General features: G+C 49.6%; 1 protein-coding gene across 2 annotated transcripts; it reads right to left on the reverse strand.

The window, feature by feature from the left end:
- Positions 1-212: 212 nt before the first annotated feature.
- Positions 213-18,003, reverse strand: LOC144097256 (tubulin beta-4 chain-like). Of its 2 annotated transcripts, none has more exons than XM_077630000.1 (7): positions 17,856-18,003; positions 17,003-17,111; positions 15,471-15,578; positions 4,670-4,914; positions 4,106-4,305; positions 586-1,022; positions 213-451 (listed from the first exon to the last, which is right to left on the reverse strand). In XM_077630000.1, the coding sequence occupies exons 1-7, from the start codon at positions 17,997-17,999 to the stop codon at positions 279-281; spliced, it is 1,416 nt and encodes a 471-aa protein (XP_077486126.1). In that variant the 5' UTR covers positions 18,000-18,003; the 3' UTR covers positions 213-278. The 2 variants fall into 2 exon arrangements, with proteins under 2 accessions (XP_077486126.1, XP_077486125.1); XM_077629999.1 differs by having other exon boundaries at positions 15,471-15,581.
- Between the last annotated feature and the right edge of the window lie 9,858 nt (positions 18,004-27,861).

The following is a 27,861-nucleotide window of genomic DNA, read 5'->3' on the forward strand; positions in this document are numbered from 1 at the left end:
TCAGCACCGGGAATGCCCCGCCATTCGTCCTTCACGCACCTCGGTCGCCGCCACAGTTCCACGGGGACAGGTTCGAGGACGTTGAAGACTGGTTGGCGAGCTTTGACCGAGTGGCGGGTTTCAATGAATGGGACGGCGAGCGCAAATTGCGCAACGTCTACTTTGCGCTATACAGGACTCAGCCAGACATGCTTTGAGAAACGCAAAAGAAGGATCCATGACAAACAAAAATTTATTCCACAGTGAATTAAAAAGCACTGTCTGCACACAAAAAAAAACTAGGCCTCGGCCTGGGTCTCATCGAACTCTCCCTCATCATCAGCTGTGGCCTCCTGGTACTGTTGGTATTCGGACACCAGGTCGTTCATGTTGCACTCTGCCTCTGTGAACTCCAACTCGTCCATGCCCTCTCCGGTGTACCAGTGCAGAAAGGCCTTGCGGCGGAACATAGCTGCGAAAAAATATATGTATCAAGCAGGCGTGGTCACACTACATCTAATACGTCGATCCACACGATAGGCACAAACGGGCTTTAATAAAACCATTTGCTTTTGAGAACCACCTTCAAATCAAAGACGTAGTTACCGGTAAACTGTTCGGAGATTCGCTTGAAAAGCTCTTGAATGGCTGTGCTGTTCCCAATGAAAGTAGCCGACATCTTCAGACCTCGAGGCGGTATGTCACAGACTGCAGTCTTGACGTTGTTCGGTATCCATTCGACGAACGAGCCAGAGTGCTTGTTCTGGATGTGTAGCATCTGGTCATCCACTTCCCGCATGCTCATTCGGCCTCTGAAGACTGCAGCCACTGTCAAGTAACGACCGTGACGGGGGTCGCAAGCAGCCATCATGTTTTTGGCATCGAACATCTGTTGCGTCAGTTCCGGCACCGTCAGAGCTCGGTACTGGAGGCCACCTCGGGAAGTGAGCGGAGCAAAACCAGGCATAAAGAAGTGGAGGCGCGGGAAGGGCACCATGTTCACGGCCAATTTGCGAAGATCAGCATTCAGCTGTCCAGGAAACCTGAAATAGCAGTAAAGAGCCTTGATAAATGTGCTCGAGCAGGAACATAGCCATATAAAATGGCTTGATGTTGCACAGCGGGTATTTTTAGAATATTGCATGGAACATTGCGGTATTCCGGTATTCAGAAATTTCGTGCAAACGATTTGGATGTGCCCGAGACGTATCACAAAAAATTGCACTGATTTTCTGCCTGTTCGGAGTCTATAGAATACTGGTCGGCCAATTATTCAATTATTCCGACAACACTGCTCAATTTAGGAGGTACTTCAACGGACTTTAAAGCTGCTTACGAGGCGCGAATGTCTTGGACCAAATTGTCTTGAACCACAGTCGCAATTTCATATTTTTTTCCTTGACTTTTCTAAAGCGTTCGAGCGGGTTTCGCACCAAAAATTGACATACAAACAGAAGGATTTAATTGGTGATGGTCCCTTCCCACAATGGATCAGCAGTTTTTTGTCTGAACGTTACCAATTTGTCCAATTCGACGGAAATACATCCGACACTATTCCCGTTTTATCTGGTGTCCCCCAAGGATCTGTACTGGCGCCTATTTTATTTTTTATATTTATTAATGATATAACTAACGAAAATTAAGTGCCAATGAGGCTGTTTGTAGACGATGGCGTTCTTTATCATAAAATTAAACATCAGTCTGACCAGATCAAACTAAATAGCGCTTTGCATAAAGTTTTTCAGTGGTGCCAGGATTGGAGTATGGTCATTAACAAAGGTAGGAGTGTTTCTATGTCCGTCACAAAGAAAAAAATTCCGCTTAAGTTCTCTTATGGTTCTGAGCACTGCGCTACAAACTGTTACGGAATACCGATATCTGGGCATCCTTATCTCATCCGACCTGAAGTGGACAACGCACGTTCAGTATGTAGCAAATAAGGCAATGAACAAACTGCTTTTCCTCAAAACTCCCGAAATAAAGCTTCTGGCATACCCTACGCTTATACGCCCGGTATTAGAATATGCTAACATTACACGGTTCCCTTATACAAGTACTACTGTAGCCGCACTGGAAAGTGTGCAGCGAAAAGCTGCGCGATTCATCTATAACCAGTAAAGGGGCACAGATTCACCTACTGAACTTTTGCATCGCGCAGTACTTCAGCCTTTATCTATCCGATCGAAACTGCACCGCTTGAAATTCTTCTAGTTTCTTCTGCACAAATCATTTAAGCTTAACTCTGAAGACTCCGTCAATATAAGCCACTCCAGAATAACCCGCCGTAAACATCCTCTCACACGTGATAATTTTTTTGTTGCAAAAACACATTCTATTTTTCTTTTTTTCCGCGAGAAGTGCGCGAATGGAATGCACTTGACGCTTCAAATTGTAATGCAGCCAACAGTCCTCAAATTTTTGGAGCTTGCCTAGCTGTGTATATTGCCACAAAACTGACTAAATATTGTTAAAATGTTTGTGTCATAAACTTTGTTCTGTATAACTGATTACCTCGAATTTGTTAGTTCTTGTCTTGCTTTAACTAGACCCATCCTTTTCATTGTACAACTGCTTACTGTTCTATAACTGTTTAATCTGGAAGCTATGCATTTTTTGAAGTGCGCTTACCCCTGTAAAAACTCCGCTTGGGGCTGACAGTATATCGAAATAAAATAAAAATAAAAAAATAAAATATAGATTATGACAAAGTGCAGTTTGAGCCATTTAAATTAATAAGATAAGAACCACACCAGCACCACTACTGTATCGCGGGTATCAGTTAAAACGGCAAAAATAAGATGCGAAGCCATTCAGGCAACTGCGGATGCCTTCACGCGGCCGATGGGCGCCAACGCTGTCGCTCAACAACATAGCTAAGTTCCCCCCTTACCATCTAGGGGATCCAGCCTAGTTCGTCCACTTCCTGCATATATACGGCGTCTTCTAGAAAAATTCGCACCTTACGCGACAACCTGCCTTGTAGTCGTTGCTGCAAACCTTCGAAAATAAATGGCAAGCCCCTCACGATGTGTGAACCGTATGTCTCCTCGGATTACGCGCACGCACTCTGCCACGCTGCTTTCTGAAAAAAAATGTACTGTTCGACAACGATGCAGAAGTCTTGCTGAAAACCCAACAAAATTTAGCGTAAGTGAATTATCAAGCAGATTTCTCGAATTCATTTGGAATGGACCAGCATAGTCGCTTCCAACCGTCGACATCCGATGAGATGACTGCGGCAATTTCATTGACCCTCTGCCCTGTAGCGTAGTACCCCATGGCAGCGAAGTTAATAGTCGGAAGGACCGTTCTACGATTATACCTCCATGAATTGTAATCATAGGCCTAGATACTCGATTTACGGCAGATCTTGCTAAAGTAATCTTGTACTACAGTAAGACCAGCCACGGTACGACAACTGCCTGCCGTCCACAGGCCAGCATACCGACGCAACGCTTACAACATAATCGTCAGCATGCTAGTCTTCTACGCTGACACTGAAGCACCTGTATAGATCTGTGCAGGTCTGCAAGATATGTAACACCATCGTGCTGCCCTTCGCCATGCGGAGTGATCGTACGGATGTAACGCTGCCAGGTTCCCGGTCATGCCGTAGTTTTCCTATTAGAAATTTGGTTATTTTACTCTCCAAAAAACAACTCGCTTTTCGGAGAATCTGCGTGCTTGCTAGCCTGACTACCGCCTCGCGGAGAACTGTAGTGAAGGGGTGTGCGCCTGTCCTGAGACATGCACGACTTACATAGTTGTCCCCATAACATACTCTGGGTCTGTACACCTATGCAGCTCTTTCTTTTTAGAATTTTGGACCGATGATAATATTGCGCTTGTGCTGCCGCGGTGGCAAAGTGGTTATGGCGCTCGGCTGCTGGGACGAAAGACGCGGATCTGATCCCGGCCGCGGAAGTCGAATTTCGATGGAGGCGAAATTCTGGAGGCCCGTGTGCTGCGCGATGTCAGTGAACGTCAAAGAACCCCAGGTGGTCGAATTTTCCGGAATCCTTCACTACGGCGTCTCTCATAGCCTGGGTCGTTTTGGGACGTTAAACCCTCATTAACCAAACCAAACTATATTGCGCTTGTATACACGCGGAAGCTGAGCACTCACCGAAGGCATGTGGTCACACCAGACATAGTTGCGGAGACCAAGTGGTTGAGGTCCCCGTACGTTGGAGTAGTGAGCTTCAGCGTCCGGAAGCAGATGTCATAGAGCGCCTCGTTGTCGATGCAGAAGGTCTCGTCGGTGTTCTCTACAAGCTGATGCACAGAAAGGGTAGCATTGTAGGGCTCGACGACGGTGTCCGAAACCTACAGAAAACGGCAGAAGGACAGCGATTACCAGGTGAGGCAAGCATTAATACAAACTCTACGAAAACAAAAAGCAAAAAAGCAAAAGATCACATATTTTATGTAAAGCTTCGGTCACCGTTACCGTGAACACGCGAGCGAATTCTGTTCGATGTTATTCTGATACTTTCTTGCGCGATTCGAGCGATCTTCACCGCTATTAAGAAAACGAAAGTAGCAGATGACGCGATACAACAACACGCGCCGCGAAGGCGTGTAAATGACGTGGTGCACAGGAAGGACATGAACCCCTGTTCGTGCTGACGCCAATCAGCGCTGTAGCACAACGATGTCTAAATTTATTCTGATGGGTATCGTCACACACCTTTGGAGAGGGCACTACACTGTAGGTGTTCATGATGCGATCGGGGTACTCTTCACGGATCTTCGAGATGAGCAGTGTGCCCATGCCAGATCCAGTACCTCCGCCCAGGGAGTGGGTCAGCTGGAATCCCTGCAGGCAGTCGCAGGACTCCGCTTCCTTGCGCACGACGTCGAGCACCGAGTCCACCAGTTCGGCACCCTCGGTGTAGTGGCCCTTAGCCCAGTTGTTGCCCGCACCTCCCTGACCTGAAGGGGGAACATTGTCAGAGGCGTACTCTTGTGCAAACTCTATTATGAAGGAAATCAATACTAGAACATGCAATTAAGGAAAGCAATGCACTGGGCGAAATGCACACAGCAGCCTGGAACGCGGAAAAAACTAGACTTATGCTTTGTGGTGGACGTAGGGAGTAGAGGGATAAGCAACGCACAACACAGTAGAAGTTAACAGCTTGCGCAAGTTTACGATAATGTGGCGTGTGAAAGAAGTTGAAAATATATGTTCACGTCTGCAAACAATTCAACAAGTCATGGCTTGTATTGTACTCGGTTACAGAACCCAATCTCTCCAGCGAGTCACTATGTAAACGGGTGACAAATGACGTGAACACCAGGGCGGGAGAACCGCCTCCTGTGCTCATATCCTGTATTATATCTGCCTGTAATCTTTTGTTTTATGCCGGATTGTCCCCGCAGAGGGCCACCTCCCTTCCTTGTGTAATGCGCCACCTATCCGTTTTGCTGAGTGATGTGGTGTTGTGTCAAAGGCGGATGGAAGCTTTTGTAGCGATTGCTACGCTAGGGTATAGCCGGCCCATTTCGGGTAAGCGTGTCTAGTCACTACTGCTAATGAGCCACTAGTTGCACCGAGCCAGGGGGGAACGAACGCAGCCGCCGCCGCGAGAGGACGTCAGTGCATCGGCTCCGCCAATTTTTGGCTGGAGCCACGGATCTTCGACCGCAACACCGTCAACACAGCCGCGTTTGACTTCCCGAAGTCGACAGCTACCTGTGCATACCTCTCGCACACAGGTGGGGCAAAATTTAGGCCTTTTAGGGCCGATCTTCACTTGGGTATCGTGGCGGCGGCGCTAGGCCTAACGGCTACGCCGGCGCCCGGCCGGGTGTGAGTCGCCCACCCGCGGCAAGATGGCTTCGCCAAACCTACAACGTGGCTACGACCCCGACCGCGGCGGCTGCGTTTTTATGGAGGAAAAGCGCTAAGGCGCCCGTGTGCTGTGCGATGTCAGTGCACGTTAAAGATCCCAAGGTGGTCGAAATTATTCCGGAGCCCTCCACTACGGACCTATTCGTTCCTATCTTCTTTCACTCCCTCCTTTATCTCTTCCCTTACGGCGCGGTTCAGGTGTCCAACGATATATGAGACAGATGCTGCGCCATTTCCATTCCACCAAAAACCAATTATTATTATTATTACGACCCCGACGCCATGGCCTGGTCCGAGGTTCCAGCAAATCCAGCGCCTGATAGCCCGGACTCTGCGCCCATCAAGAACTTGAAGTTATTCAACCTAGTGGAACGCCGCTCCCGCAAGCGAAACGCTAACTCCAAGAAAGCGGACGCCACGTCGCCAGGCCGCTCAACACGGCACAACGCTGCTGCGCGCGCTGCAGCGCTTCACGGTGGGCCCCAGGGACCTGCTTGGAAACCAAAGCCGCTTCCGCGGCTTCATCCCGAAGACATCGTTGTCATCCTGAAGCTCCGGGTGACCGTCGCTCTGAAGGATGTCTTTCAACATGGTGAGCTCGGAGCAGCGTTCGCAGCCTACCTCGGCACCAAGGCCGCAGCATCGCTCAGCCTGCTCCCCACATGGGAGCAAAACCTGACCGTGGCAGGCACCCGAGAGCCAGCTCTCTATGCACGGCCACTTGAAGCTCACTGGTGACGTGTGCCGCGGCGTCATCACCGTGGCCAAGCACGAGACCAGTGAGTCCCTGCAAAACAAGATCCAGTGGCGTGCTGGAGAGCTTGCCGATATCCGCAAACTTGGAACATCAGACGTCGCGGCGCTCACCTTCGTGGGCAAGGTGGTGCCGCGATACGTTCATTAAAACTCAGAAGTCACCCTTGTACGTGCATATAAGAAAACGATCCCGGCCTGCGTGCGGTGCGGTACTATGGGACACCGAGCGGACACATGCCCCTGCCCGGATCAAAATTGTGGCCTTTGTGGCCGTGCGCTGTCGACCGTCGACGGGGTGAAGACACCGCATGAGTGTACTCCGTCCTGTGCAGTCTGTGGGCAAGCCCACGCCACCAACTTCCGGGACTGCACGGGGAAATTCAGGCAGCTCAAGGTGCCCGGCCGCAAGGCTAGGCGCCCAGAGCTCCCTGGAAAACAGCGACCTGGCCGGCAGCCAAGTCATCCCAATTCAGGTGCCGGTGGCCGAACGCCGCGTGGGGCTGACGCCATCGACAACAAAACGTCGTCATCATCATCCTCGGTGAAGTCACCGCCCGGGAACAAGACTACGCCCCCACCGCCACCGCCCAGCGGCAGGAACGCTGGCCACTTTCCGGCGCTCAAGACAAATGGCGCTGCCGGCGCCCGGGCATCAGCGTCTCAACACGGCAAACAACAGGTGAGTAGCTGGGCTGAGATCGCCTCCTCCTCCTCCCATTCCCCCTCCTCCCCATTTACCGTCTCCGCACTCGACGCGGAATACAAAAAACAGATCGACGTGCTCCGGGCACAGAATGAGCTTTTGCTCAACAAAATTCAAAATTTAGAATCAAAGTTGGCGTCCGCCGCTCCGAGCCCGCAGAACTCGGACGCAATGGAAAGCGACGCGGAGATCTCGCCTGCCCTCGTGACAGCCATCTCCGCGATGGAGGAGCACTTAACCTCTAAATTACGAGCTATGATCGAGACCGCCATGGACCAAATCTTGACCAAGGTCACATCTGCCGTCCCTGCGGTAGTGTCAAAACACATCTTGGACAACCCCCGCCTCCTCAGTCCGACGGGGCCCATTAGGGACGTATCCCGTCCTTCAAAATTCAACCGCCTGATTATTGATTCGGACAATGAAGACAGCTGCCCCGCTCCTTCCATCATCACCCCCTTGGTGGCGCAAGTAGCTGGCTCTGGGGAAGCCAATCCCTCCTCCTCCCCCTCAAGAATTTTAAATCATGGCGAGACACCTTAATCAAAGGAGTTCTGCCATCTCCAATTCGGCCATATCAACTTCCGTAACACAATGGAACTGTAGAGGCTTTAAAAACCGCACTAAGCGGGCCAATTTCCGCCTCTACCTTGAAACCTTCGAGTCCCTACCAGCCGTGGTTGCCCTCCAGGAGCCCGGCCTGGGCGCCACACTTTCAAATTACACGACGTTCCAACAGGATCCCGCGTCATGTCTTCTCGTTCACAAAGCCTACACAGCCAACTTTGTGGATCTCGACCTCAAGCTCGAGTATTCTTATGTAATGGTGACTATCCTACCACTCCGCCGCAGGGACCCGCCGTCGCATATGCTCAACGTGTACTGCGCTCCCAAACTCAAGCGAGTGACTTTTGCGGACCTCTTTAGCCGCGCGCTAAGAGTAGCGGGCCGCGATCCCCTGCTGATTGTGGGCGTCTTTAACGCTCCCAGTCAGCTGTGGGGGTATCGCAAGGAGGAGTCGCGCTGACGTAGGCTGGCGGAGCATGCGTCCACGTTGGGCCTCACCCTCCACACGGACCCCATCCACCCAACACGGCTAGGAAACTCCGTGACACGGGATACGTGCCCGGACTTAACCTTCACTCGCAACATACGACACGCAGACTGGCTCAACACCGAGGAGACCCTCGGTAGCGACCACTGCATCGTTAACACTTAAACTACGCACACGCCCCCTCAAGCGTCCCAGAACACAAGCCCGTATCCCAGATTTGACGAAATTGAGGAAAAATTTTACCTCACTTGATAATACACCCATTTCCGCGCAAGGCTACACAGTACGGTCCCAACAGCTGCTGGCACATCTTTCCTCGCATGAAACACACATCCAGCTCTCAGAGGCGGTCACGGACGTGGATAACCACCACCTTCTACACCTCTGGGGAGCCCGTCGCAGCCTCGTCCGCCGTTGGCGACGCCAAAAACACAATAGAAAGCTTAAAGCTCGAATTGCCGAGCTTACCCAGAAAGCGGCAGAGTACGCGGCCCAACTCGCCGACTCCAACTGGGTAGATAGATGCAACACGGCCGCGCGACAAATGTCCAGCCGAAACACGTGGCGTCCCTTTCGAGCCCTAATCGACCCCACCCAAACACGAACCGAAACACAAAAACATTTGCAGCGAGCCATGCACGCTTTTCCCGGCAACACGACTCAACTGGCACAGAAACTTCGGGACCAGTATCTGTGTACAGCCCAAGACCCCCGTGGATCTGCGTACTCTTATGCAGGCAGAGAAAACACGGAGCTGGATCAACCTTTCCAGCTCCATGATCTGCGGGCGGCTCTCGCCAAAATGAAACGGGGCACTGCGCCAGGACGGGATAAGGTCACCGTCAAGCTTTTGACGAACCTGCCCGACATGGCATACCAGTCCCTCCTGGAATATGTCAATGCTATCTGGCGCGGGGACACCCCCCTGCCAATCGAATGGAAAACGGCTTTCGTTACTTTTATTCCTAAAGCTGGCAAACCAATTGACACAGATAACCTCCGCCCCATCTCTCTCACCTCATGTGTGGGCAAACTAATGGAGACGATGGTGCGGGATCGGTTATCTCCATATCTTGAACACAAACATGTCTTTGCGAGCACCATGTTCGGATTCCGCCCACACAGATCCGCACAAGATGTCCTCCTGCAACTCAATCGGGAAGTCCTTGACCCCCTCGAATGCCCCCATAATGACCCGGTAGTACTCGCCTTGGATCTTAAAGGGGCATTTGACAATGTAACACATCATATCATACTCACTAACCTAAGTCACACCGACTGTGGCCTCAACACATTCCGATACATAAGCCAATTTTTAATGGATCGTCATTCCTACATTCGAATTCAAGATAGAGAGCATGGTTTTTACCTACTCGGCACGCGGGGAACCCCTCAAGGCGCGGTACTTTCCCCGCTGCTCTTCAATCTGACCATGATGCACCTGCCGGCCCAGCTGGGTGGTGTCGCCGGCGTGCAGCACGCCCTGTACGCCGATGACATCACTCTGTGGGCCACACAGGGCAGCACAGGGGACATTGAAACCAGCCTGCAAACAGCGGCGACGATAGTAGACCGCTACGCCCGCCGCTGCGGTCTTCAATGTTCCCCTCAAAAATCGGAATTTGTGTACCTCCGCCCCTCACAGAAGTGCACAACTAAAATATCTCTTTCTCTCGAGAGTGGTCCCATACGCGAAAGTGATGAGATACGGGTACTCGGACTCTACATCCACAAACACAGGTGGCCAGACAGTACATTGGCCAAACTCCGTAAGGTGGGGGACCAGGTGGGCCGCATGGTCCGCCTGGTTTCAAACAAACGCGGAGGGTTACGAAGTAAGGATGCCTTGCGGCTGGCAAACGCCTTCGTAACTAGTCGAATTCTCTATTCGACTCCTTATCTCTACCTACGGAAACAAGAGGAAGACGCCCTTGAGGTCATCCTTCGCAAAATTGTTAGACGTGCCCTTGACCTCCCCATCACTACTTCAAACAGCCGGCTTATGGCCCTTGGGGTGGTGAATACTTTCCGGGAGCTCTGGGAGGCGCACCTTACAAACCAGTACACGCGCTTGTCGCTAACGGAGTAAGGTCGCCGCCTTCTTGCTTGACTCCATATCCAACACGCCCCTCCAATGCAACACACGTTTCACATCCCGGAACTGTGGAGACGTGCCCTCCACGTGCGGCCTCTTCCAGCAAACATGTCACATGAAGACCATAATGGTCGGCGCCTGGCACGAGCGGAAGCGCTAGCCCGATATTATGGCAACAAAACAGGTGTATACTACGTGGACGCCTCCGGCCCTCACCACGGGGGATGGTACACGGCCGCGGTAGTTCACAACAGCAACACAGTTAACGGCCTCACTTTCAGAGCCCGCAGTGCAACATAAGCAGAAGAGGTCGGTATTGCTCTCGCGGCCTCACTTTCCAATTCACAATACATAATCACCGACTCGCGAGGGGCCTGTCGGAACGTCGAACAAGGCTGCACTCCCCTCCTAGCCTATCGAATATACCAAAATTGCATACGTGATACGGACCCCGCACACCGTCACCTCATATGGGCCCCTGCTCATCAGGGATTGGCAGGAAACGAGGCAGCAGACGCAGCCGCCCGCGCGCTCTCACCGGGCTGTTTTCTCCTCCCCACCTGATCAAGAACCCAATGTTAATCCGGTCTATACGTTCAAAAATATCGCAACCTACTAACAAGATAGCCATCGCCTTTACCCTAGCCCATGTAAAGGCCTCAAGAAGGCGGATGAGCGGCTCCTTCTCCCCCTCTTCACCAATACATTGCTGTGCCCGGCAGCCCTAAAGTATTTCGACCCCTCCTTTAGCGGCAACTGCCCGCACTGTAGCGCGGTGTCTTCGGACACCTATCACATGGTGTGGGCCTGCCCCTCCAACCCGGCCATTCCCCCCATCCCCAACCCAACCCGGGAGGACTGGGAGGCGACCCTGCTCGGCTGCCACGACTTACAGGCCCAACACGCCTTAGTCGGGTGCGCCCGGGCGGCGGCTACCGCCACTGGGGTCCCAAACTAGGGACCTCCACCTAGTGTTTGTAAGGATCGGTCCTTTAAGGGCTGATCCAAACACCTCCGGTCCGCTCTGAATAAATGTTTTCACCACCACCACCACCACCGAGCCATAGGTGTTCCGCCGCTGCGCCGCGCCGCACCTTTCCTAAAAATTCGATTTTAAAGTTGCTCTTGCTGTTTTTCTTCTTTCCATCCCTCCTTTATCCGTTCCATTATGGGCCGGTTCTAGTGTCCACCGAGACATGAGACAGTTACTGCGCCATTTCTTTTCCTCAAAACCAAACAAAACAAGTGAGCCGCCGGCGCTCATTTGGTTCATTGGTGTTTAAAACGTAGAAGCCGTTCATTTTTACGAAAGGAAACGCGCACAAGTGGCTCCCTGGGCCAGTGAACACCTCAATTTCGCTTTCGTGTAACGTGGCGTTGGCATCCAACTGCAAAAACTTAATTTGGATTAGTTTTTTTTCTTATTGTGTAAATAGTTTGTACATATTACTTCTCCCCTGTCCTCTATTCCTGTCCCCTCACGTCTTTTATTTAATTTCTCCATTCTGCCTGCTGTCCTTTATTTCCGCTGCCCCAGCTCAGGTGCTTCAGTATCGATGGCAGATGCCGGGGCTAGCAAAAATTTTTTCCTTCCTTTTTACTAATATTTTTATTAAAACCACTACCACCACCACCATTAGTTTTATGAGACAGATACTGCGCCATTTCCTTTCCCCAAAAAAACCCATTATTAATTATTAGTTTAGTTAATCCAGGATATACAAAGCGAAAGGTGTCGGCGTTCACTGTGTGTTGACAATGTTCAAGACGGCATTGGCTTTGAACAAAGGAAGGGCGCATAACTGGCTGCCTGGGTATACGGACGCCGCATTCGTGCTTTGACGCATGTGTCAGCGGTGAGACAGAGATGTGGCCTGAATGCAATAGTGCTGACAGCGTTGGGTCTGACATGCGGCAGTGAAGCAATGGCTAGGCCGTAGCGTTCGTTTGGTTATAAATATCTCGCGATCAACCATTAATTGCATGCCACCTCCCATGGTGATAGGGAGGGCGCGCTGCCTACACAATGTGGGGAACGCAATCAAAGCAGTCTTTTGCAGTAGACACCAACGCCAGGTACATGAAAGCGAGATTTAGGTCTCCACTAACCCACGGAGCCGGTTGTGGGCCGCGGTGGCTCAGGGATTTGGGCGCTCGGCTACTGATCCGGAGCTCTAGAGCACTAGGGCATATAATCAGACTTGCGATGATTATATGCCCACTAGATGCATGCGAATGTCCGGACCCCGTAGAGTATCTGTTACAGGTCCAAACGGACTTATTTTTGGAAATGTGGCGGAGAGTTTGAAGGATGCTTCACTCCCGCCATCGGTTGGCCCGGTATTGCACTATCTCCAGGATCGGCCTTGTCTTTAGCGCATCTTTACTATCCTGTCTTTCTATCCCATCTTTCAACTCTCCTACTATCTGCACGTGGTAGCGATTGTGGCTCGGCTAAAGCCAGTGAGCAGGCCTGTGCACTTTCCTTTTCTTTCTTCCTGGCAACAACAGACAGACAGATCCGGAGCTCCTGGTTCGAACCCGGCCGCGGCGGCTGCGTTTTCATGGTAGAAAAACGCTAAGGCGCCCGTGTGCTGTGCGAGGTCAGTGCACATTAAAGATCCCCAGGTGGTCGAAATTATTCCGTAGCCCTCCACTACGGCACCTTTTTCTTCATTTCTTCTTTCACTCCCTCGTTTATTCCTTCCCTTACGACGCGGTTCAGGTCTCCAAGGATATACGAGACGGATACTGCGCTATCTTCTTTCCACAAAAAGCAATTATTTTTATTATTACGCCTATCCTTTCGTGAAAATGAACGGCCTTTTCAAAGTTGTCAACGCGAATGAACTATGAACACCGTCGGCTGACTAGTTTTGTTTGGTTTATGAGGAAAGGAATTGGCTCAGTATCCGTCTCGCATATCTCGGTGGACACCCGAACCGCGCTGTAAAGGAAAGGTAAAGGAGACAGGGAAAGAAGAGAAAACTCAGAACTGAAAGTTGGATTTTGAGGAAAGGCGTGGCACTGTGCAGCGGCACAACAGATGTGGCTCGGTGCTACTAGTGGCGCAAGCACAGTAGTGACTAGGGAGCGAAAGAGAGAGAAATATACGTGGTGTGGCGCGCGTTGCGACGTTATATGCTTCCTCGGAGCACCGCCACGGCGAAATCTCATGTTTACGGCCAGTAAAGCTTTCGTTTTAAAACCCCCTTTGATTGCCTTCCGCACTTTGTAAATGCAGCGAGTCCACCCTGCCTCTGTCTCAGGTGGCAGTTGATGATCGCGAGAGGTTGATCACCCAATGAACGCTGCGGCCTATTGCTGCAGTGCCGCGTGTCTACCACGAAGTTTTCAGTGCTAATGTATGCAGCCCGCTTCTCTTCACCATCGTCACGTACCTCGAAGGGCGAGCGAAGCGTCCACTGACCCGGGGAGCCAGTTTATGCTCCGGCTCCTCCAGAGCGCGACCCCACCAAAAGTCATACATAGCATTTACTGGGTGCCAGGACACACCGACAGAGCGGGGAACGAACGCGCCGACGAGGTAGCTCGAGGGTATACGAGCCGAGCTTCCTCCCAATCGGACGATCTACCCGACCGAGTCAGTCCTACGTACTCAGACATTCTCAACTACTATAAGGGGGTACGGATCCGCTATCCGCCGCCTCATCCTGATCTAAATCAACTAGAGGCAGTGTATTGGCGAAGATTGCAGACAGGAACATTCCCAAACCTGCATATCCTTAGCAAGATTTACCCGACGCAATATCGGGACACTTGCCCGTGGTGTGGCAGCAAACCATCGTTGTACCACATCACGTGGGAATGCAGTAAAAACGACAGCTTTCGCAAAGACCCGAGTGCGGAACAGTGGGAGAGCCGGCTCTCCAGCGGCGATCTGGGTTGCCAACAAGGTCTGATCCAGCACGCCCAACGAGCAGCGAAGCTCAGCGGAGCCCTGGAATAGGGGCACCGACCCTGTGAGAAGAAGGAAGATGGACCTCTTCTTTCTCGTCTGCTACTAGCACCTTTCTAGAGCATTAAAAGTCTTTCCTACCTACCTACGCACTTAAGAGTCTATAACGGTGTCCACGCCAATGAACACATTGAACGCAGACAGCTTTTGCATTGTATATCTTCGATTAATGGAGCTAACAATAATTGGTTTTGGGGGAAAGGAAATGGCGCAGTATCTGTCTCATATATCGGCGGACACCTGAACTGCGCCGTAAGGGAAGGGATAAAGGGAGAAGTGAAAGAAGAAAGGAAGAAAGAGGTGCCGTGGTGGAGGGCTCCGGAATAATTTTGATCACCTGGGGATCTTTAACGTGCACTAACATCGCACAGCGGCAGTGCGAGAAAAAAGAGAGGCTTCCTTCATGCTTTCAAGGATTGGCTACAAGTGCTACTTAAGGAGTTACCAGTAAATCTGGAAAAAATAACATGTTTCATAACTGTACATATATGCAAGCTATCCTCAAATTGTTTACCTCAATACCGCACCTGTGGCCTAGTGGTTTGAGCAACCGCCTCGCATGCGGGAAGTCCAGGTTTCGGTCCCCAGAGCCCCTGGGTACCCACCAGTGATATAATAGGCACAATGTTCGCTTTGCCTGATGCTCGGATTTTTTAGTGAAATGCTTCGGAAATGGGTCTCTGACCCCATCTTACGTTTTATTCTCATTTTATTTTTGAAATGGCGCATATGTTGCCTCTCTCGTTGTATGCTCTTTTCACGGCGCACTATATTCTTGATGAACCGCATAGCTTGCGTCTCAGTCTTGGTGGGCTAGGTTTCGCAAGGAATTGATGAGAATGCCCATAGATCAAACTCGAAGTACTTGATTCCGTGGCTTTATTAAACTCACTGCCACTCGGACTGGATTATAATCAGCCAGGATTCGCTGTGCGTACAGAGATGTGCGTACAAATTTAGCCAGTTGTGCGCTTTTAAGATTAGTCTATACTGTGCACTCTTGTGGGTGTGTTTATGTAGTAGGTTTTAAGCCGAGCCGCCCCTTACCGAACACAAAGTTGTCCGGCCGGAAGAGTTGTCCAAAGGGTCCCGAGCGGACTGCGTCCATGGTTCCCGGCTCCAGGTCAACCAGGATGGCCCGAGGCACGTATTTACCTCCTCAAAAAAAAAAAAAACAAATATCACTTAGGGGCAACAAACATACCGTGCAGTTATTAAAAGTACCTGCGTCACAACAGAGCCAGTTAAAGAAGCAATGAAAATAGAGCGCGCCAACTGAAGATGTCATAGCAAAATAAAAGTGGCACTACTAGGACCTTGCGCCACCTCCCGGTTTTTAAATAGCAGATCCAATTAGGTTTAATCAAAGATTTCAATAACTTTCAGCAGAAAAACAGAAGGTGAAATGCTGATAGATAATTTGAGATGGATCAAAATGATGTTACTACACTAACGTCCTGTTGCAACGCCTGTTGCGATTCTGTTTCGTATTACGAAACTTAGTGTAGTATATGGGATTAACTTTCCGAATACTGTACATGGGCTGTGATCAACGCGGTAGTGCAGGCCTCGGGATAAATTTGCACTAGCTGGGATTGATTTACGCGCAATAAGATCGCAGAACACACGGCTCTTTAGAATCTCGACTCCATAGAAATGCGTCTACCGAATCATGGATTTCATGATCGAGCCCCTTCCAAATGAAGCACAGCGGCGGTATTATTAGCAAACATAGAGTTAAAAACGCCTTACAAACTCACTGCAGCAAGAGGAAACGTTGGAGAGTGGAGACTTACTATGTCCTCGTCAAACCTGACGAGGAAATTCAGAACTCGGGTTCGAACCCGACCGCGGCGGTTGCGTTTTTATGGAGGCAAAACGCTAAGGCGCCTCTGTGCTGTGCGATATCAGTGCACGTTAAAGATCCACAGGTGGTCGAAATTCTTCCGGAGCCCTCTTCTACGGCACCTCTCTCTTCCTTTCTTCTTTCACTCCCTCCTTTATCCCTTCCCTTACGGCGCGGTTCAGGTGTCCGTCGATATATGAGACACACTGCGCCATTTCCTTTCCCCAAAAACCAATTATTATTATTCAGAACTCATTCTCGTTGTTAACATTCATTGTCTATGAGAAGAAACGCCTTTGATAAAGAACCTTCAAACTAATCCCTGCGGGACTTCTGGCAATGCAACCTGAAAAACTGCAATGACCTAACATAACATGCCGCAAGCAGAAGAGGCCCCTAGACATTGCACTGTGATCTAACTAAAAATGCGCGATCGGTTGTATGATTTAAAGCTCAAAGATCAAAGGCCTGCCGTTGAAGAAGCTCCATTGAGAGTCCAGATAACAGCTTAACACCACAAACAGCGCTGTTAAGACAGGACCGAGAATATGAGACACCCATACACACAGCATTCGGTTTTGTCTTTCGCTTGCTGTTTTCGTTGAAGTCATCTGCCAAACGGCCCGGCAAATTTCCGTAATGCTTAGCAGCGCGAAACAGCCGTAAGGCAAGTTCAACGCGACGGGCAAGCTTCAAGGTGAAATTATCAACCGAAATACTGCCAGACGCCTACCGGAGGCCTCATTGTAGTAGACATTGATGCGCTCCAACTGGAGGTCCGAATCGCCATGGTACGCCCCGCTTGGATCGATGCCGTGCTCATCAGAAATCACCTCCCAAAACTGCAGACGAGAAAAGATATCAGTAATCAGAGTGGCGTCACATCGCGCAGTGACGACAGTCAGAGCATATTTACAGCTGTAATTCACAGCAAAAGCAACATAACTGCTACAGTTACACTTGTCAACTGGTGTTTGTAGTCAAGTCGTCAACTGCCATCGATTCTCACGCGTCATGTGTTTTGCTGATGGCGGAAAGCCGGCAGGACCTAAGACCACTTGAGGCATTTGAATTACGTCATACGCGAAAACTAGGTCATACGAAAAAGAATTCCGGCAAAGAATCCTCGCCGATCGCTTTGCGGCAGTCATTTGCCATAAGACTGTTCCATGTCACCTCTCCGCCAAGACCGATTGTCTCGAATTTCCTTACAACCGGGAATAACGTCTTAGCTATATGGCATAAAACAACAAAAATATCATAACGCTCTCAAAGTGCGAGCAGTAATTAAAAGGTCAGAGCGAGAACGGCCGTCAGGAATAAGAGATTCGATGCGCATTAGGGCACATAATTGTCCCACGCAAAGAGGCCACAACTAAGAACGAAAGCAGTACGTCTGCTAAAAGCCGAGACTGCTTCACAGGTAATCACTTTCGCCCGTATCCTGAAACGAGATTCTAGAACGCGGCGTTTAGGACGAAACGTAATCGCCAACGTGAAACGCGCCGGGACAGGCACTGGGACCGAATGGCTATCGCGATCCTTTGAGCCGGGAAATAACCCACAAGGTGGTAGAGGTGGCTTACCTTCGCCCCAATCTGGTTGCCACACTGGCCTGTCTGGATGTGTACTATCTCGCGCATGTTTGATGCCACTCCGAGACTCAGCTGCCAAGATGCCGACTGGCTGCCTGGGTCAAGGGTCCACTTATTCGTAGCCTTGCGCCGCATCAACGCTCACTTCTTCCTTAGCAGTACATGCTCCTATGAGTACGCGTGTCAACTCAATAGCACCTAAGAAAGTGCCACAGCCTGTTGCTGCCATAGTAAATGCGTTTCTGAGTTCATATATGAGACCTTCAGTTCACGTACCGGATGCCGTGCAAAGGATATGCGCCGTACAACGCGTACTATTTCTCGTTTCGGAAGGCATCCGACCGAACGGGGTTCTCCCTACTGGCTGCACGGGCAAACTCGGCTTCTTCTGCTTTCTTTTCTCGGTGCTCGAAATTAGTTTCACTCGAAGGAACTCCGCGTGCATTCTTGAGCATCTTTTTTCATTTTTGTAACTTTTCGACTCGTGCACGTGTGGTCGGTTCTAAAATTTGAATCCAACCGAAAGATTGTTAGACTTTGATTCATCATCATCATCAGCAGCAGCAGCCTGACTGTAGCCCCCAGAGGTTGGAGACCTTAGTCCATGGCCTCATTAGCTTTTCCAATCGGGTTTGCCTGGCCGATCAGTCTGCGCTGGTCATCCTGGTGTGTGCTCTCGTAACAGCGGCTTCCCATTGGGAGGGAGGGGTTGGGTGTGGGTATGGGAGGTTGGGTTGGGGGTTTGGATGGGTCATTATCATCACCGTCGTCATCAGCCTGACTACGCCCATTGCAAGGCAAAGGCTTCTCCCATGCATCTCCAATTATCGCTGTCCTTTGCCAGCTGCGCCCACCTTATGCCTGCAAACTTAATCTCATTCGCCCACCTAACCTTCTGCCAAACGTTGCCAGGTTGAGACTGGGTGGTTATGTGCCAATATATGCCTGGTGAACAGCAAGCTATTAACACAGACAATTTGCGCAGAATTTGTTCATTCTGGTAGTGATTTTACTAGGTATAATGTTCGATACTTTTGATGGATCATGGAATGCTTTATTAAATCTGGATTCACAATACGGGCCTCTTGCCGTTCCTTGGTCCGGGCGGCGTTCTGCTTTCGGTGCGTTAGGTATGCACACTGCCCGCGGAAAATTGTCTGATGTTGGTGAACGTAGCACGGCGACAGGCCGTGCGTATGCCTAATCCACTTACAGCCGCTTGCTCCGACCTCCAGCATCACAGGTGCTGATAACAGGATTAGACATGCGCATGACCTTTCACTTTGCGACGTTCACCAACATGGCAGCCAAAGATCTGGGGTCCGCCGTCAGAAAAAAGGATATCGGAATTTTGGCTGGAACCCCTGGTGCGCAGATAACCGGGGCCAAGCCAGGTACGGGCCAGACGCGAACTTAACGAACTGAAAGTAGAACGTCACGTGAAGCCTGTTTCGCGACACAAAAACTGGTCTCCAGATTTTCTTTCTTTGTAATTGTCGAATTTAACGTCTCGAACCGACACATGGGGTATGACGAACACCGTAGTGGGGGGCTGCAGAATAATTTAGCCCAAATGGGGCTCTTCAACATGCGCCACTTGTCGCTGCAGCACACGGGTATTTTTGTATTACGTCTCCATCGAAATATAGCCGCCGCGGCAGGAATCGAACTCGCGACCTTGGTATCAGCAGACGACCGCCAAAGGCACTGTGGCGTCTCCGATATGGGGTTCAACGTGTAAACAGACCTTAACATAACGTAAGAGGAACAAAACTGGAGCCTTCCTCAGTAGTCATGGATATCCGCACCCCTAGTGTGAAAAATTAAGCGAAAAATGGTTGCATTTCTGCCTTCCCCGCACTGTGCATCAAAACAGGTGTTTAAAATAATTTCCCGTGAATTAAACATCAGGCCCCTGCAGCAAAAGAGACAATTCCTTAACAGCATTTGTAACGGTGGCAAGCTGAGTGCGATTTGGAACGGGCCTCCTTACGCTCGAAATTGTTCATTAAGTGGATTAAATATGCTGAGGATTTTTTGTGAGAACATGACTGTGCCCCTATCTCGCGAAATTCAGTATATACAATTTTAACAGCTTTTCAGAGTATGTTGCGCAGCTTGCGTTGCGCAGCCTGCGCATTGCTTCCCGCGTTAAGGCTTCGAATATGCCCGCAGCATCGAGCAGGCGTGTCCATTACGCTCGTCCAACCAGGATCAGTTGTAACGATACTCACTCATTGTAAAAACGAAGTGAGTACACAAAAAGAGACGCGACTACACTGAGGAGAGCGATGGATTTGTCGTAATGTCTTCCCTTCTGCCGTAACATGGGCTTACGCTTTGCGCTGGTATATTTACAAATCCGACACCTACCCCAAACCCGATCTGCGCTGAAGGAGTAGGAGATTTGTGGTCAACCGTCTTTGGTTGTCGTTGGTCTCGCAAGGTTAATGACTCACTCCCATTAAGATGGATCAGCTCAGAATCCGGCGAAGGAAGTGGTGGTGGTAGTGGTTTTATTAAAAATAATAGTAAAAAGGAAGGAAAAGATTTTTGCTAGCCCCGGCATCTGCCATCGATACTGAAGCACCTGAGCTGGGGCAGCGAAAATAAAGGATAGCAGGTTAAATGGAGAAATGAAATGAAAGAGGTGAGGGGACAGGAAGAGAGGATAGGGTGCGTAAAAAGTGTACCTTATATTATATAAAGGAAATTTGAATTTTTAGAGATGAACGCATCGCGGAACGCCACATACCTCGTCTTCCACATCTTTGGGTGAATCAAGAGCTTGCCGTTAAAATATATAAACACTGATCGAACTGTTCGTTTATGCGGTTGAATGTAAGTAAATAAATGTTATTTAATTTATTCATTCGTTGTGCCTACCCAACTGAAGCTTTAGAATTTGCCTACGCTCGGAGTGCCTTGTGCTTGTCAGTGAATGGAACGAGGAAAACGCTACGGACGAGGATGATGAGCGCAGTGTAGGTCGTAATGTCTTATCTGTAGCATATTTCCTTGCTATGAGATGCCTAGCATTTCCTGTATACTGAGAAAGGATTTCATATATATATATATATATATATATATATATATATATATATATATATATATATATATATATATATATATATATATATATATATATATATATATATATATATATATATATATATATATATATATATATATATATATATATATATATATATATATATAACAGAAGTGGGCACTTCTACAAAGACACTTTCATTTATCAACGTTTCGACCGCGGTGCGGTCTTCTTCAGGACTTCTTCAGGTCTTCTTCAGGATATATATATATATATATATATATATATATATATATATATATATATATATATATATATACACACACACTTATGATGGGAGCCAACAGTCACCGAAAATCTAAGTAATATTATCCCACTGATAAGCACAAGACATTAAAATAAAAAAAATAATAACGTTCCCCTATGCACATTGGTTTCGGTGACTGTTGGCTCCCATCATAAGTTTGTCAAACGGGCCCCTCATTTACTTTACCTTGTCTGCTAATAGCTTAAGAGGGTCTTGGTTCTGGCAGTCTTGATGCCACAGGTTGCTTAAGAGGGCTCGCGCACAGTTTCCGCCCTCGCCGTTAGATGATGTTCCACGTCACGCTCGAGGTATTACAGGACGTGCTGCGTCCGCCGCTATGGTTGAGGGTGGCGCCGGTGAATACTCTCAAGGTTCGAGTACACCAAATAAACATATATACCCACGAGAGCAGCAGATTGGACCGCCGCCGCCGAAGCTCAGTTGGTAAGAGCACCGGACGCGATATTCGGAGGTCGTGGGTTCGGATCCCACCGGCGGCATGGTTGCTTTTTCTGCTGCTTTATAAGTAATTTTCTCTAAGCGATTTATTAATCTAAGTAATATTATCCCACTGATAACCACGAGACATTAAAATAAAAAAATAACGTTCCCCATGCACCTTGGTTTCGGTGACTGTTGGCTCCCATCATAAGTTTGTCAAACGGGCCCCTCATTTACTTTACCTTGTCTGCTAATATATATATATATATATATATATATATATATATATATATATATATATAATCACTAAAAATTGAAGAACCATAACAGGATTTATTTCACGACGTTTCGGCTGGAGGACCAGCCTTTTTCGAGTGTAGTACAGTGTTTGAAACACGCAGCTTTTATAGAGCGTGCGCCAGGTACAAAGTTACAGCAAAGCACGAATTCAAAAACAAGGGGGGGGGGGGGGGGAAGAGACCAGGAAGAACAAAATTTTTTTTACAAAGGAAGAGAGAGAATCAGTGACAATCTAAGAAGGCGTCTCCTAACCTGAATGCAGGTGTTCCCAAGGGGCCCGGAAAAAAATTTTTTGATAAGAAAAGAATGACCCGCCGCGGTGGCTCAGTGGTTAGGGCGCTCGACTACTGATCCGGAGTTCCCGGGTTCGAACCCGACCGCGGCGGCTGCGTTTTTATGGAGGAAAAAACGCTAAAGCGCCCGTGTGCTGTGCGATGTCAGTGCCCGTTAAAGATCCCCAGGTGGTCGAAACTATTCCGGAGCCCTCCACTACGGCACCTCCTCCTTCCTTTCATCTTTCACTCCCACCTTTATCCCTTCCCTTACGGCGCGGTTCTGGTGTCCAACGATGTATGAGACGGATACTGCGCCATTTCCTTTCCCCAAAAACCAATTATTATTATTATTAAGAAAAGAATAAAAAGATTAAGATAATAAAAAAATATAAAAAGGGAGAGATTCTTTCCCACCACCTAAGGGCTGCCTTGGAAAGGCCCTCGAGGTGTCGCTCCTTGCAGCATTTTGGTGACAAGCGTGAAGGGCTCGACCCCTGTACAAGGAGGAAGCAACATTCCAGAGAAACTGGTAAGGGGGAGACGAGGGGGAGTAAAGAGGAATGCAAACGAGGCCTCTAATAAAAGAGAGAGAGAAGAAAAAAAGAAAGAAAGAAGTGAAAAAAGGAAAGAAGAGCCATTGTACAAGGCTTGGTAATATGAATTCAGAGAAGGGTGGTGGTAACACGAGGGAATCTAAAATAGGACATAAAAAGGGGAGGGGGGAGATATTCTTTTCCACCACCTCAGGGCTGCCTTGGAAAGGCGTGAAGGGCGCATTTTGGTGACAAGCGTGAAGGGCTTGACCCCTGTACATGCAGAAGGCCACATTAAAGAGGAACTGGCAGGGGGCAACGGAGGGGGTTAAAGAGGAATGCCAACAAGGTTTCTAAAAAAAGAATAGAAAGAAGAAAAAACAAAGAGGAAAACGACAAGAAAAAGAAAAAAAACTAGGGAAAAGGGAAAGAAGAGCCATTGTACATGACTTGGAAATATCCATTCAGACAAGGGTTGTGGCAACACGAGAGAAATAAAAAAATACAAGTTCCTAATCAATCCTTAGACGGGCACCGCGTGTACACACATACAGATGCAGAAAAAAGACGAGGCTAACAATAAATCCAACACCAGAAACGAACAGCAGTGAGTCGCAAGTACATTGCAAGTACTCCCCCTCGTCCCCCCCCCCCCCCCCCTACCAGTTTCTCTGCAACGTTGCTTCCTCCTTGTACAGGTGTCGAGCCCTTCACGCTTGTCACCAAAATGCTGCGAGGAGCGACACCTCGAGAGCCTTTCCAAGGCAGCCGTGAGGTGGTGGGAAAGAATCTCCCCCTTTTTTATAATTTTTACTATCTTAATCTTTTTATTCTTTCTTTATTAAAAAAAATTTTTCGGCCCCTTGGGAACACCTGCATTCAGGTTAGGAGACGCCTTCTTAGATTGTCACCGATTCTCTCTCTACCTTTGTAAAAAAAAATTTTGTTCTTCCTGGTCTTCCTGGAACCAATCGCGCCCAGGGACAGGGCAGCATGCGGCACTCTGCCGACTCCTCTGCGAAAAAGCTTGGCCGACGACTTGCTCGACAATCGGTGGCGTCGAACCTACCTCGCCTACCCAAGGGCCTAACCAAGGTGATATTCCGGCCATCGGGCGGCCTCCGTATACTCGAGAGCTGTGACCAACTCGGCATCTTTCAACTCATCCGGGACGCCGCGGGCCTCACCTTGGCAGAATCATCTGAAGACTGCATGCTACTCAACTTCAAGCAACACACCATACTGGTGGCCACCCATTCCGCGGTACGAGTGGAACGCTACTTAAACATCAAGGAGCTCATCTACGGCGAGAACAAGATCGCCATCACCTCGTATGTCGCCACGCCGGATGGCAGTGGTAAAGGAGTGATCCAAGGCGTTCCGAAACATCTATCGGACGCTGACATCCTTGCGAACCTTCAGCATCCAAGGAGTCCTCCAATATGTGGAGTCCGGCGCATGGGTGCGCAGTCGCAGACGATCCTCATTCTCTTCAACGGTGAGCGAGTTCCCCGTTGGATCAGCTTCGGTGGTGGCATGATTCGCTGCTGCCTCTACAAAAAAAATACGAAGTGTGTTCTTTGTGCGGACAACTCGGACATCGCAGAGACGTTTGCCCGGACCCGAAAAACGCTCGCTGCCGCGGATGCGGCGTGGCCAATCCTCCTCAGACACATAGCTGCGAGCCTGAGTGGGCCTTGTGCGGTAAGGGCCATGAACTGGGCAGCAACAAATGCCGCGAAATCTACCGCACTCCATACATTGTCAGCAAACGCCGCTGGGAACAGGAACGCCAACATCTGACCCAGCATAGCCAAGAGTCGCCGCAGTCTAAAGAGCGACGCAGACGCTCCAAAAGCAGGGGACGAACAAATCGATCCAGCTCCTTTCCACGACTGGAACCGAGAGGCCGGTCGGCCTCCAAATCCAGGACTCCTTCACACCAGCCACGGAACCCCGGTTTGAACCAGGACGCCGTCGGCACGCAAAAGCTAGGCTGGGCAGATAAAGCCTCCCAGAAATCTAACTCCAACCCCTCTGAGCTAGCAGACCTGAAAGTGCTGGTAGGGAAATTACTTCGTGAGGTCGAGGACCTAAAAAAAGAAAATGCCGCTCTAAAACAGCAACAAATGCAGGCTGGGTCACCGCCTACGACCGATGGCGGCAATAACCCTACCCCCTCAACCTCCGCCGGAGCGGACATGCATGCTGAATCAACGCGGGCACCCCCGCCTAAGCGAAAAGCAGGCGATTCCCTGTCCGAAGGCCAAACACTAGCCGACACCATTCACAAAATTGAAGAAGCGCAAACGCAGACTAACAGCACCCTCATTCAAGTGCAGATTACAATGACTTCCATCATGGAAGAATTATGCAGACACCGGCAGGAATTAATTAACTTAGGCAGCTGGCAGCACGAAGCAGAGAGCAGGCTCCTTCCTCACAAAATTCACAAACCCGCTTCTTCTGAAGCGGTATCCGACTAGCAACAGCATGGCGCCACAACCCAATTACACCATCTGGCAGTGGAACTGCCGAGGATTTAGCCGCAAACGAGCTGTACTCCAACAATTCCTCAACAATAGGGACGGACCGGACTTACTCGCACTACAAGAGACACAAACTAATAGCAAGCTAGCTGGGTATCAATCCTTTTCATCGGGGGGTGGAACGCTTGGAGTCACGACTCTTGTCAAATGAAATATTACGGTAGTACAGCACGATACCCCAGTCACAAATGTCACACACGTGCTAGTCGAATTAATTCCGCCTAGGAAACCCGACCACAGTCTGTTTGTGCTGAATGTCTATAGCAGCCCAAAGTTACGGAAAGCAAGCTTCGGCCGGCTTTTTCAGGCAACCCTGAAGCTCGCAGGCAATCACCCCGTCATTTTCACGGGAGACTTTAATGCCCAACACTCGGCTTGGGGTTACGCACAGGAGGACATTAAAGGTAGAAAACTGTGGCTCACCGCACAACAGTGTGGGTTGACTCTTCTTACAGATCCACTAGTCCCCACCCGCTGCGGTAACATTGTTTCCAGCGATACGTCTCCCGATATGACTTTTGCTAAAAATTCGGGCACTCCAACATGGATAAACACTCAACAAAATTTCGGCAGCGATCACTACATATTGGAAATAGTGACCTCAACTGGCCCCAAACGTCGTAGCGCTCGAGCCCCCACCCTTGTCGATTGGGACACGTTCCGCGCTAAAAGAGCCGCCCGAGAAGCTGATACCCCCGAAATACTAGAAATAGATATCTGGGCACAGGATCTTTGTCAAGATGCCAAAGCAGTCACCCATACGCTAGACCAGGCTGACCACCTGGAGATTGCGGACAGCCGGCTTCTTCACCTATGGGAGGCAAAGAGAGGACTCGAGAACCGACTCAAACGACAGCGGTGGAACCGCAATCTGCGCAGAAGAATAGCTAGGCTAAACAAGGAGATCGAGGATCATGCAGCTAAACTTACTTCAACAAAACTGGGATGACATATGCAACCAAATGGATCGCAATATGGGAGTCTCTAGGACTTGGCACTTGCTCCGTCATCTACTTGACCCTACAGGTAGCAGAACCACCCAGAGGCAGAACCTGCAGAAGCTTGTGCATGAGTATGCAGGCCCACCAGAGGACCTTTTCCTTGAACTTAAAGATAGATATATTGGCAATGCTCCTATCCAAGCCTTCCCAGATTATGCTGGTCCGGAAAACACGCAGCTCGACTCCCCCATTACTGTGAATGAGGTTAGGGCAGAGATTGCCAGGCTAAACTGCAAATCCGCCACTGGCCCAGATGCAGTATCGAACAAGATCCTCCGCAACCTGGATGAAGTGTCGCTACAATTACTAACTGAGTATATGCAGAAATGCTGGTCGGAGGGCTCCATCCCACAAATATGGAAAACGGCAGAGATCATTCTCATCCCAAACCCAGGGAAGGCACTCAGCCTTGAGAACCTCAGGCCGATTTCGCTCACGTCTTGTGTAGGTAAGCTCATGGAGCACGTAGTTCATACCCGCCTCAACCGGTTTACGGAGGAGAACGAGCTGTACCCTCCAACCATGATTGGATTTCGACCAAAACTTTCTACGCAGGATGTAATGCTTCAGCTCAAACATCAGATTATTGAGGCAAAAACGCGGGACACCAGAATAATTCTTGGACTTCCCCTGGAAAAGGCCTTTGACAATGTCAGACATGATGCGATCTTGGAGAACTTGCATGAACTCGGGGTGGGAGCCCGCACCTTCAACTATATCCGCGACTTTCTTTCAGGTAGAAAGGCGCATTTTCAAGTAGGAGGTCTCCACTCGCATGACTTCCCCCTCGGCAACAAGGGCACCCCGCAGGGATCGGTCCTATCACCATTTCTCTTCAACGTTGCAATGTTGAAACTTCCACACCAATTAGCGCAGGTTCCGCAACTCCACCACAGCCTCTATGCTGACGATATCACCTTGTGGACCGCCGAGGGCAATGATGCCAAAATCGAGGAGAGACTACAGCATGCAATAGATATCGTGGGGAACTATGTAGACCCTAGGGGGCTGTGGTGCTCTCCAGCCAAATCTGAATTTTTCATATTCCGCAACATCATATCCCTTGCGCAAACCCCACCGGCCATCGAACTCAGTATTCGCGGAGTCCCCATTCCTCGAGTGCCCAAAATTAAAATCTTGGGCCTAATTCTACAAGAACACGGCTTCAATGGTGACGTAATTCGGAAGCTTCAGGGAACCTCGCAGCAAATTATGCGACTCATTCGCCGCATTAGTAACCGCCACTCGGGCTTGAAGGAAAGCAATACTCTCCGTTTAGTACAAGCCTTTGTGATAAGCCGCATAGCTTACGTATGCCCTTACCTACATCTCAAGTCAGCTGAAAAAGAAAAAGTGGAGGCCATAATCAGAAAATGCGTCAAACAGGCAGTTGGGCTACCCATGCACACAGCGACTGAGAAAGTGTTAGGTCTCGGTCTTCATAACACCCTAAGCGAGATTATTGAAGCGGTAACCGTCTCGCAGTACGAACGACTATCGGCCACACCAACTGGCAGACACATTCTGTCCACACTAGGC

Source organism: Amblyomma americanum, chromosome 7 (assembly GCF_052857255.1).
Source record: "Amblyomma americanum isolate KBUSLIRL-KWMA chromosome 7, ASM5285725v1, whole genome shotgun sequence".
In the NCBI taxonomy this organism is placed as follows: Eukaryota; Metazoa; Arthropoda; class Arachnida; order Ixodida; family Ixodidae; genus Amblyomma; species Amblyomma americanum.